This window comes from Elephas maximus, chromosome 4 (genome assembly GCF_024166365.1).
Source record: "Elephas maximus indicus isolate mEleMax1 chromosome 4, mEleMax1 primary haplotype, whole genome shotgun sequence".
NCBI classification, from domain to species: domain Eukaryota; kingdom Metazoa; phylum Chordata; class Mammalia; order Proboscidea; family Elephantidae; genus Elephas; species Elephas maximus.
In genome coordinates, this window is record NC_064822.1 from 69,802,200 (window position 1) to 69,815,134 (window position 12,935).

Below are 12,935 nucleotides of genomic sequence, written 5' to 3' on the forward strand. Positions count from 1 at the left end.
AAAAACTGGAAGAGATGACTTTTTTAACTGCGTATGGAAACTTAGAACATCATAAAAACAGGCCATGATCATGTTTTTCTTCTTCATTCCTTGCAGAAATTGGTTTTTTCTAAACTTTTCACCTACTCATACTAAAACTAATTGTCAGTACTGTTTATTGTCACAAATCTATAAAATGTACTATAAATATGATTGTCCCTCTTGAATTTTCTGGTCTAAAGAAGATACTAACATGACAACCCTCTTATCAAACTATGGAATTGAGGGTTTCCTTTCTTTTAGAGACCACCTCAGCTGCCACAGAATGGACAGAAAGGCCTTTCTTAGCTTTGGGTTTACCAAAATCAGTATAAATGAGTGCCTTGAAGGATATATGATTCCGATAGAGTGGTAAAGAATGAGAATCCATTTTTTTCTGCAACATTTTAGAACTCCAAGCTGCTATGATTAGAGACAGAAAATAAATGGCAAATAACAAGAGGAAGGATATCACAGTTTGCATGGCTTTTTCATGGGTCTTGATGCTGGGATCTTGGTATCTTTTGTTATTGAGTTGCATCTTCTTGAGATATTTCCTCAGTGAAAAGATTAACAGCAGAAGAGAGGTCAGGGACGTAGTGAAGGGTAGGAAGATTGCTAGAGAGAATAGAGCCAGGTGTAAAAACTGCTCAATGTCACATGATTTGGTCTTCAAAGTCATGTTTCCTTCATATTCATTCTTCCAAATATTTTCATCTCTGCTTGCCGTTGCAAGTTCAAAACCCAAAATGACCAAAGTCCCCATCATCGTCACCAGAACTGATCTTTCAAGTCTCTACTTTAGGTGAAGAAAAACAAGGTTAGAGAAATGGGCTATCCTGAGCAAATGAAATATGCTGAAGCAAGTAGCAAGCCAGATGCTAAAATGGTTGGTCTAACCCATATAAAAATGAATTAAACACCATTGGATACAACTTGTTACCGTTACCCAGAGCAAACCAACTCTGGAGACTGCCAGAGCAGTGAGATTTCTATCAACCGAGGAGATCTTTTGTCTCTTGACCCAGTCAATGCAGTTCGCTCAGTGCTATGAAACCATCAGCAAAATTTCCAAAAACATTCTAACATTAATAAGGTTGCAAGGATGCTCTGTAGTAAACTTACGTCTGGGGAAAATAAAACATCCAAGCCTAATATCATGGTTCATGATTCCTCAGTAGCCTGACCTAACAGTTTTATGTGCACCTGATTTCTGAATATGCACTCAAGTTCTTTCTGTCCTTTAAATTCTGTGACCAATGTCAAGCAGGAAAGCACCAAAGTATGCTAATGGATGGACTCAATGCTGTCATCGTGAAAAACATTGTTATTCCCAAAGCGGATCACATTAGCTCCTGTTCATATACTGTGTCTCCTTGCCATAGGCTGAAATAGTTCCTCCTGATGTTGAAGTGAAAGCTTACTTTCCATTTGCTAGCATGCAAATAAAGACATATTCTCTTACATTGTTTTGCAATTTTTCCTTGTTTAACTTCTCTGTAATTTGTGTTCATCAACTTTAGTTGTTAGTTAGTAAAATTTAAAAACACAATATGTAGAACATGTAGCAAATGTCTAAATTAGTAAGTAAAGCTTGGTCATAACTAGTGTCATCATCACTAATTATTTTTATATATAATGTCAGATTTACATACAAAAACTTAAGAGGGCAGATCTATTGGTTATCCAAGCATTTCCTGTAAAATAAACCAAGTTTTACTTGGGAACCCCAGGTAGGCCAAAACTCTCTAAAAGCTGGGTACTGAAAACTAATACTTATGTAGAATTTTATTGTTTACAAGCTCATAAACACACACACACACACACACCAGGGTTGGAAGGAAGTATTGTACTGTAATTTCCAAACTGGAAAATAAATTTTAGGGAGGTCATCTGAGTTTAAGGCTTCCTGTTTTCCCACTCAGGCTTTTTATCAAACATATCGCTCATGCTTACATCTTTCATAAACCTTCTCTCTTGAGTCTATTATTTAAATATCAATTGCTAAATAAAATATTTAGGAATTTTGTCAATATTTCTTGTACACTTGAAAAGAATATGTGTCTTCCATTGCAGTCTAGGCTTTTCTACGTATGAGTGTTCATTTTATTTTTATCTATTTAACTCATTTTTGACTCTTTCCTTTTTTAATTTTAATAGGTGCTAAAATCAGCCTCTCTCCTTTCATTTTTTTCAGTTACAGTTTTTACAATAGGACTGTTTCAGCAGAGGATCTGGAGCCAAACTGTCAGAATGGAAAACCCAGATCTTGACCTTATATATTTCTCATCTTGAGCCTCTGTTTTTGAACATCTCTCTGTCTCAATCTGATCATCATACCTTCAATGCAGAGGTAGGAATTTCCCACTGTGGCTCGGCTGATTCTGGGTAACTTAGATGAGGTTGGGAAATAAGACAAATGGTAGAGAAGTGGAAACAGCCCTGGGTAGATGAAGTGGGTCCTGGTACTGAAACTTCCTGGGTTTTAGAAAAGGAAGGAGGACTCAGGTTCCCAGGAGAAGCTCTACCTGAGGCTCCAACTTTTCACTCCAGGTTGATAGACACTTCAGGTTTTCATTTGAACAGCAGCTCTTAGGGAAAGACGATCTTTTTCAGATAAGATGGGAATGGCAATAAGGAAATTCCACGCATTCTCTCCGAGGAAACAGAATAAGCATCAGTTCCTGATGGAGAAACAGCCTCTTTTCCTATTTCGGTGTCAGAGTTGTATGTTTATGTGTGTATAGAAGAGGTTGATGTATTTCATGTTAACTTTTTCATTCATGCCTTTTATTTTGTTTAAAAGTTTTATATACTGACTGTACCAAATGCAAAAGTTCATAAAGGGCCATTTATAGATTTAAATAATTTTTTTCAACAGCAATAGGGAATGAAAATAAATTAATTTGAGCACTCAAGGAACTAGGGAAAAAAAGCAAACTGTACCTGAGAAAGTAGAAAGTGTTGGTTAAATATAAAAGCATTATTTCTAAAATTAACAAGCAGTGAAAATTATATTAGTGCAAGGTAAAATTAATAAAGTATTGAAAAGGCAATACAAATGGCAAAGTTCTGTGAAGATTTTGGAGGAAAAAAAAAGAATGTACGGTATTAGAAGACAGACATCACCATAAAAAAGGGGTGTGTTTTTTTTTTGTTTGTTTTGCTTTCGGTTTTCAAAAAAGGAGAAAATCTTTTATATAAATTGTAAACTGCACATATATCAGAAACTGATGTAATCACCAATTCTAGGAAATTTTGTTACAAAAATGCTTAATGAAGAGGTAGAAAATCTAGCACTTATTAGGTGTCTAATAGCCACATAAAAATTATAAATTTATCAAAAATACTATCTATTACGGATACTGTGTTCTACCCTTCAGGTGTCCCTTCAGAACTGAAGGATTTATTCTCCCAGGTGTTAGCAAATGCCCTTAGCTGGAAAAAACTATCTCACGTAAGGTTATTCCCACTTCCTGGACAACTGGTACCCAACTGGTTGAGTTGATTCAAAAGTAGAAAGCCCTAAACACCTCCAAATAAACAAAATAATGACTGCCCAATATCACTTGCAAAATAAAAAGAAAAAAGATTAACAATATTCTATGAAACATTAACAAACAGAATTCCAGATATGTTAGAAGATTTCAGTATTATAACTGTATTACTTCAGGTATTCCACTGCTGAAAAAAACTCACAGTTTTACAGCATCACAGATCTTTGCCTAATAGAGTGCATAGTTTTGACTAAGGGTCACAACTCTTCTCCAGGAAGCTCTGGGGATAAGCATAAGGTCAGTCCAAACTGGTTAACATTAACCCATGCTATACAATGACTGGAAACCCTGGTAGCGTAGGTGTTAAGTGCTAAGGCTGCTAACCAAAAAATCAGCAGTTTGAATCCACCCAGTGCTCCCTGGAAACTCTATGGGACAGTTCTGCTCTGCCTTATAGGGTCACTATCAGTCAGAATCGACTCTATGGCAACAGGTTTGGCTTTGGTTTTTACACGATGACCAATACAAGGATTTTCCATTATTAGAAAATGTATTGCTATGTATCATGATTTATTATCAAAGGGAAGAAAACTATATGATCTTTATGGATACAAAATGTATCTCACAAAAATAAACACACATTTATTTAAAAACTCTTTTTAGTTGTTGATAGGTGCTATCCAGTGGGTTCCGACAAATGGCAGCCCTATGTACAACAGAAAAAAACAACTGCCAGGTCCTGGGCCATCCTCACAATTGTTGTCATGCATAAGCCCATTGTTGCAGCCACTGTGTAAATCCATTCCATTAAGGGTCTTTCTCTTTTTCTCTGACCCTCTCCTTTACCAAGCATGATGTCCTTCTCCAGGGACAGGGCCCTCCTGATAACCTGCCCAAAGTATGTGAGGCAAAGTCTTGCCATCCTTGCTTCCAAGAAATATTCTGGCTGTATTACTTCCAAGACAGATTTGTTTGCCCTTCTGACAGCCCATGGTATATTCAATATTCTCCATCAATACCATAATTCAAAGGCATCAATTCTTCTTCAGTCTTATTTATTCATTGTCCAGCTTTCGCATGCATATAGGTGATTGAAAACTTTTTGGTAAGGTAAGATAAAATGATTCTTTCTGCATATTTAGAAAATATAGTTATCTTCAAACAATTTAAATCATTATGCCTATAAATCAAATTCCAGAAATTCTCTATGAAAATAAGAACAAACCAAGAATGTTTACTGACCAAGAATATGAATGTTCTATATGCTGCAGTAAATAAGCTGACACATTAAGGCATAAATACACAAAACGTAAAGCAATATTACATGACAGTTTTGTAGTATGGAAAAAATGGGAGAATCAACAGAAAAGCAATTATAATTTCTGCTTTTGGTGATAGAACACAAGCTTGATTCTGGCTAACAGTCCTGATGTAAGGATATAAAATAAACTGAAAAAAAAAATTTAAAGAAAAGCAAAAGCAGAGTTAAACTAGATCCAGTAAAGTTAAGTAATCTCTGAGTGGAAAGCCTTAATTTAGGTGCAGTTTCTCCCCTCACTGCTAACTGAAAGGTTGGAGGTTTGAACCAACCCAGAAGTGCCTGGGAAGAAAGGCCTGATGATCCCCTTGAAAAACATCAGCCACTGAAAACTCTGTGGCAACAGTTCTGCTCTGACGCCCATATCCATGAGTAAGGGTCATCGTCAGTAGGGGGTTTTCTTCCTTCCTTCCTTCCTTCCTTCCTTCCTTCCTTCCTTCCTTCCTTCCTTCCTTCCTTCCTTCCTTCCTTCCTTCCTTCCTTCCTTCCTTCCTTCCCTCCCTCCCTCCCTCCCTCCCTCCCTCCCTCCCTCCCTCCCTCCCTCCCTCCCTCCCTCCCTCCCTCCCTCCTTCCTTCCTTCCTTCCTTCCTTTCTTTCTACAGCCTCTGACCAAACCAGGTGAATTTTAGGACAAATGTAGATTACCATAAACTGTAATCACATTTGCAGATGCTGTCCAGGAGCTCTCTCTCTAGGAGTTCTCTGAGCAGAACAACACAACCTCTGGTACTTTGCTGCTATTGATTCGGTGAGTGCTTTTTAACCTATACCCATTATGAGAAAATATCAAAATAATTGACCTTTATGTAGTAAGAACAATAACACACCTTCATTGTTTTATGTCAGGGCTGTGTCACTTATCCTGCTCTCCATTTTCTTGACATTTTACAAAATATGATGCTAATTCAGTATATTAATGATACTCTGTTAATTGGACCATGTAAGCAGGATGTGTCAAGTTGCTTAATAGTAAATAGTAAAATATTGTTGTTAGCTGCCGTCAAGTTGGCACCCAACTCATGGCGATCCCAAGCAGAATGGAATCAGACCATTGTGCTCCATAGGCTTTTCATTGGCTGATTTTCTTAAGCAGGTCGCAAGGCCTTGTTTCCCAGTCTTTTTTCATCTGAGGCTCCACTGAAACCTGTTCAGCATCATAACAACACACAAGCCTCCACTGGCAAGAGTGGTGTCTGTGCTTAGGTGAATTGAGGTGCTTTCTTTAAACCATGAAATAAAAATACATGAAGGAAAAAAATATACTCCCAAAACATAATCTTCAATGTCTGATTTAGAATTAAACATTCTTACAATCAAAAAGATTGAAAATTCATGCAATGAAATCTGAATACACTATGGTGCATATGTGTGCTACAAGCCACAATGGAAAATAGCAATGGTTTCCTGGAATAGGTTGTCAATTCCTGACGTGCATAAATACAGACCACAAACTTTTCAACTGGAGGATGATAACATGGAATACATGTGGGAAATGCAGGTGGTTTCATGATTCTGAGGAATTTCTTAAAATTATTTCTATAATGCTTTCTGTTGTTTAGTCGTGAAAAAAAGCATATGTATGTTTTTATTGCAAACTCAGTTAAAAGACTTTTCTAGGTATACTTTTTAAAATTATTGAATTATATACACTATGAAAAAGCCAGCAGAAAGTGTATAATATCATTCAAAGACTCAAACAGTTTGTTTTCTGCTTGTGAGACACCCAACGCCACACTTACTGAACTATGAAGTTGAGAGTTTCCTTCCTTTTAGCCAGAACCTTTCCCTCAGTTGCCGCAGAACTGACAGAAAGACCTCTTTTAGCTTCTGGTTTACAAAAATCAGGACAAATGAGTGGCTTGAAGGATAAACCATTCCAATAGTCTGGCAAAGCACAACGGTCTTCTGCTCATTAGAACTCCAAACAGATATGATTAGACACAGGAAGTAAATGGCAAATAGCAAGAGGAAGGAGATCACAGTTTGCATGGCTTTTATGTGGGCCTTTGTGCTGGGATCTTGGGATCCTTTGCCATTGAGCTGCATCTTCTTGAGATGTTTCCACATGGAGAAGATTAACAGCAGAAGAGAGGTGAGGGATGTAGTAAAGGGTATGAAGTTTGCAAGAGTGAATGCAATCAGGTGTGGGAGGCTTATACTGCCACTCAATTCAGCTTTCAGTGTCTTGTTTCTTTCATATATACTCATCCATATTCTGTCATTTGTATTTACCATTGCAAGTTCAGAACCCAAAAAGACTAAACTCCCAAACAGTATCATCAGAACTGCTCTTTCAACTCTCCATTTGAGATGAAGAAAAATAAGGCTAGAGAAGCTGGCTATTTTGAGCAAATAAAACATGCTGAGGCAAGTAGCAAGACACATGCTAAAATGGTTGGTTACCATCCAGGCAATTAAAATAGCTCTCAAATCTAACTTATGTAACACTGGATTACACACCAATAACCACAAATGTATTAATATTACACAGAGCAAACCAATTCTGGAGACTGCCAAAGCAGTGAGAATTCCGTCAACCAAGGAGATCTTGTGTCTCTTGACCCAGCCAATGAAGTTCACTAGTGCTATGAAACTATTAGCAAACTGTCCAAGAATAAATTCTACCAATACTATGGTGGAAAAAATGCCTTGTACTAAACTTAGCATGTCTGGGGAAAAAAAAAAAACAAAAACCAAGCCTAGTATCACTCTCGTGATGCTTAATATCCTGACCTAAAAGTTCTGTATGCACTGATTTCTGAAGGTGCAGTTGAGTTCTTGCCGTCTTTTAAATTCTGTGGCCAGTGTCAAGCAAGAAAGCACCAAAGTATGCTAATGGATGGATTCAATGCTGTCTCATGAAAAACACTAATATCCCAAAGCAGATCAAATTTTAGCCAGAGGCTGAAATATTACATACTGATGTCAAAGTGAAAGCTGAATTCTCATTTGCTTGCATGAAAATAAAGACATATTCTCCTTCATTGTTTTGCAATTTTTCCTTGTTTACCCTTGATCAAATTTAGTTTGTTAGTAAAATTTAAAAACCCAATATATAAGTACGTGTAGCAAATGTCTAAATTAGCAGATGAAGCTGGGTCACAATGAGGATCATGATCACTAAGGATTTATTTTTTTAAGTGTCACATTTGTGTAGGAAGACTTAATGGGGCAGATCTATAGGTTAGCCAAGCTGTTCCTATCCAAGTTTTTATTGGGAACCCTAGGAAGGTCAATACTCTCTACAAGCTGAGTGCCTAAACGAATACTTACATACAGCTTCATTGTTTACAAGGTCATAAGCACACACATGCATATTACATGGATGGAAGGATTATTGCCCTATAATTTCCAAAATGGAAAATGAGTCTAAGGGAGGTCATCTGGATTTAATATCTCTTCTTTTCTCACTCAGGCTTTTCAGCCCACTATTAATATTTTTCAAACATATCTCACCTGCTTAGGTCTTGATAAACTTTCTCTCTTGAGTCTAATAATTAAATATTAATTATTTAAAGAAAATATTCAGCAATATTGTAAATATTTCTTGGGCACTTGAGAAGAACATGTGTTTGCCATTGCAGTCTAGGCTTCTCTATACATGAATATTCAGTTTCAGTTACCTCTATATAATTCATTTTAACTACTTCGTTTTTAAGATTACTGGATGTTAAAATCATCTCTATTTTTGGATTTCATTCAGTTCCAGTTTTTACAATAAGATTGTTTTTAGCAGGGGTCAGTCTGGAGCCACACTGACAGGATGGAAAATCCAGATACTGCTTCGTGTATCTCTGGTCTTGGGCTTTATTTTAAAACTGCTCTTGGCCTCAGTATGATCACCAGTAAAATGCAGATAATAATAAATATCCTCTTCAGGGGATCTTTGTGGGGAGTTAATATATTATTTGCATAAAATTATTTCAACTTTACATGTCTGGCAAATGTCAGGCACAGTAGATTGTTAGTTATTCATTTTGATCCTGTGTTATTTGACACTTAAAAGTTAGCATGTGAGTGTAAAAAATGTTGAAATGGCTAATGTACTTTTACCACAATAAATAAAAAAAAAAAAGCAAACACCTAAGAACTTTCCCTTATGGGTCTAATGTAGCAAGTTGAAGTAGACCAGATTTCCTACTCCAACAAGAAGGGGGAAAAAGAATAAATTGCAAAAATTATATTTTCTATTCCTCAGACAGCTTTAGAAACAAGGTGGACCAGTTGAACTAAAAACCTGAAAGAGGAGAGCCTTAGGAGGTGAGAAGATGATCTATACAATGTACTAACTTTCAAATCTCAGCAAGATTTTTTTGCAGAAATTGAAAAACTGTTCCTAAAATTTATATGGAAATGAAAAGTGCCCAGTATCATCAAAATAATTGTTTAAAAAAGAACCAAATTGGAGGAGTATAGTTCCTAAGAAGCCAAATTAATGAAGATGGTGTAGTATTGGCATGAAGACAGACACGCTGATCAATGAAACAGAATTGAGAGTTCCAGAAATTTAACACTTGTATTCACTATTAATGAGTTTCAACAAAGGTACTGAGAAACTTCAATGGGGAAATGCTAGATTTTTTTTTTTTTAAATGATACTGAGACAATTGGATATCCACATGCATAGAGATTACTTTAGACTCTAATTTCATGCCAAACACAAAAATTAACTCAAAATGGATCATAAACCTAAGTGAAAGAGCTAAAACTATAAAATCTTTAGGAAAAATTTTTGTAAACTTGTGGGTAGAGTTTTTCTGATATAACACCAAAAGCATGGTACATAAAACTGATAAATTGAACTACATCAAAATTAAGTTTCACTCTGTGAAAAACACATGATTTCATATTTAAATATAAATTATTGAAATAAAATATTCAGCAATTCTGTAAATATTGTTTGTGCACTTGAAAAGAACAGGTATTTGGCATTCCATTCAGACTTCTCTATATATGAATATTCAGTCTTCCTTGTTTTTACTTACTTCATTATGACTACTTAACTTCTAATACTAATAAGTGTTATAATCAGCCTCTACTCTTGGCTTTTGTTCAATTACAGTTTTTTATAGTAGGATTGTTTTTAGCAGAGGGTCTGGAGCCAGACAATCAGGATGGAAAACCCATATTCTCTGCTTTATATCTCTTTTATCTTGGGCTCTATTTTAAAACCGCTCTTGGTCTCAGTATGATCACCAGTAAAATGCAGATGATAATAATATCCTCTTCAGGTGACCTTTATGAGGAATTAATATATTAATTTGTATATAGTGCTTTCAATTTTACATGTCTGACAAATGGCAGGCACTGAGGATTGTTAGTTATTCCTTTTGATCCTGTGTTATTTGACATTTAAAGTTAACATATAAACGTAAAAACTGTCGAAACACCTAATATTTTGTTATACATATCTTACCACAATAAAAAAAAGAGCTAACATGTATTTTCCCTTATGGTTATAATGTAATAGGTTGATAAAGACCAGATTTCCTGCTGCAACAACTAGAAAGAAAAAAGAAAAAGTTGCAAAAATTAGGTTTTAAATTCATCAGAGAGCTAAGCTCTGGAAACAAGGAGGATCTGCTGAACTAAAATCCTGAAACGGAAGAGACTTTCTAAATGAGGAGAATGATCTAGACATTAAGTGTGTTATTGTTGTCCATTGAGTTGGCTCCGATTCATGGCAACCTTATGTGTAACAAAACATTGCCAGCTCCTGTGACTTCTTCAGGATCATTGCTGTTATGGTTAAGGTTGTGTGTCAACTAGTTTGGCCATGATTCTCAGTGGCTTGGCAGTTGTATGATGTTGTGATCACTTCCATGATAAGATCTGATATAATATGATCACTTCCATGATGTGATCTGCTGTGAGTAGCCAATCAACTGAAAGGGAGTTTCCTTGGGGGTATGGCCTGTATTGAACATAAGTGGTCATTCTGGCAAGGCTAGTGGGCTTTTGCTCACTCTGGAGTGTCTGACCTCCAATTCTTGAGACCTTAGCTAGCAGCTTACCTGTGGTCTTGCCTGCTGATCTTAGGATTCATCGATCTTTGCAGCCTATGAGCAAGAGCCCTGCTCTCTGACTTGCCAATCTTGGGTTCACCAGTCCCTGAAGATACGTGAATCAGGAGAAGCCTCTATCCTGAACCATGTACTTTGGACGTTCCAGCATCTACAACCTCATGAGCCATTTCCTTGATATAAATCTCTCTCTATATATATATATTTATGAAGCTCTGGTGGAGAGGAGAGATACAGAGTGGAGGTTCCCTGCCAACTAATACAACACAGCATTAACATTTCCAGATGAACAGAAATTAAGAAAACTTGTAAAAATCAAACAAAACTTACAAGAAATATTAAAAGAAGTCCTTCAGTTAGAGAACCAACTATACCAAACAACAACCAGAGTCTAGGACACAGGAGAGCACCAGCCAGATACCAACAAAGGTAAAAAAAAAAAAAAAAAACACGTTGCCATCAAGCCCATTCTGACTCATAGCGATGGTATATGACAGAATAGAACTGCCGCATGGGGTTTCCAAGGACCTTCTGGTGGATTCAAACTGCCGATCTTTTGGTTAGCAGCTGTAGCTCTTAGCCACTATGCCACCTAGGTAAAGAGCTGTCAAAATAAAACAAAGCTAAAAGATGTCAAACAGAGACAGAGACATCAATCTGTAAATGACGACAATGTCAAAACAATAAGAGGGGGAAATAAACAGAGTAGGTATAGAACTTTCAAATGGTGAGAAAGTCAAGGTGATATCATGTAATAAAAGGCTAGTTCAAACTTAGGAAGATAAGGGTAGATTTTAAGGTAACCATAATGGAAGTTAACAAACCTAATCATCAAAATAAAAGAAGAAAAACATAAAGACTTAGTATGCACAAAATCTATAATAATGAAAGAAAAGAAAATCCACAAACAAAAGGAACTCAGCACAGGATAGTAAGAGGAACAAAGAAAATGTCAGCACCAAAAAAAAAAATACTGATAAGACAGCAATAAACTCATACCTATTGATAATCAAAATGAATGTAAATGGCTTAAATGTACCTGTAAAGAGATAAGAGAGTGGCAGAATGGATTAAAAAAAAAAAAAAAAACACAACCTATCAATATGTGTCAAGAGACACACCTTAGACACAAAGACATAAATGCATTAAAAATCAAAGGTTGGAAAAAAAATATATCAAGCAAACAGTAATAATGTAAAATTGTACAACCACTATGGAAAACAATATGGTGCCTCCTTAAAAAGCTAGAAATAGAAATACTATGTGATTCGGCAATCCCACTTCTAGGAATACATCCCACATAAAAAAAGCTGCTACAAGAATAGACATATGCACACTCGTGTTCACTGCAGCTTTACTCACAATAGCAAAAAGATGGAAACAACCTAAGCACCCATCAACAGATGAGTGGGTAAACATATTATGGTACATACACACAGTGGAATACTATGCAACAATGAAGAACAATAATGAATCCATGAAACATCTCACAACATGGATGAATCTGGAGGGCGTTATGCTGAGTGAAATAAGTCAATCATAAAAGGACAAACATTATCTAAGACCACTATTATAAAAACCTAAGAAAACATTTAGACACTGAAAAAACTAATCTTTGATAGTTAGGAGGGAGGAGAGGAATGGGGAGGGGAAATCATTAGATAGTAGACAAGTGTTAACTTTGGTGATGGGAGACACAATATACAATATAGGGGAAGTCAGTACAACTTAACCAAGACAAAGTCATAGAAACTTCCTAGACACATCCAAATGCCTTGAGGGACTGAGGTACTGTGGCTTAGGGCTGGAGACCATGATCTTGGGGAACATCTAGGTCAACTAGCATAACATAGTTCTTAAAGAAAATGTTCTGCATCCTACTTTGGTGAGTACCGTCTGGGCCCTTAAAAGATCCATCTATTGATCCCATCCTGTTCAGAGCAAGGAGAAGCAAGAAAAGAAAGACACAAGAAAAATACCAGTCCAGAGGACTAATAGACCACATGAACCAGAGCCTCTAATGGACGACATGAACCAGAGCCTCTACCATCCTGAGCCCAGAAGAACTAGATGGCACCC

At 36.4% G+C, this 12,935-nt stretch overlaps 1 protein-coding gene and 1 pseudogene across 1 annotated transcript; both read right to left on the reverse strand.

Moving 5' to 3' along the window:
• Window positions 1-252: 252 nt before the first annotated feature.
• On the reverse strand, window positions 253-1,179 carry LOC126076263 (putative taste receptor type 2 member 33; annotated as a pseudogene).
• Window positions 1,180-6,576: 5,397 nt separating this feature from the next.
• LOC126076264 (taste receptor type 2 member 20-like) lies at window positions 6,577-7,500 on the reverse strand. The gene has a single exon (XM_049884837.1). The coding sequence runs from the start codon at window positions 7,498-7,500 to the stop codon at window positions 6,577-6,579; it is 924 nt and encodes a 307-aa protein (XP_049740794.1).
• Window positions 7,501-12,935: the final 5,435 nt, after the last annotated feature.

Coding starts and splice junctions, on each gene's coding strand:
- LOC126076264 (XM_049884837.1), bottom strand. CDS start 7,500: ATGCTAAGTTTAGTACAAGGCATTTTTTCCACCATAGTATTGGTAGAA.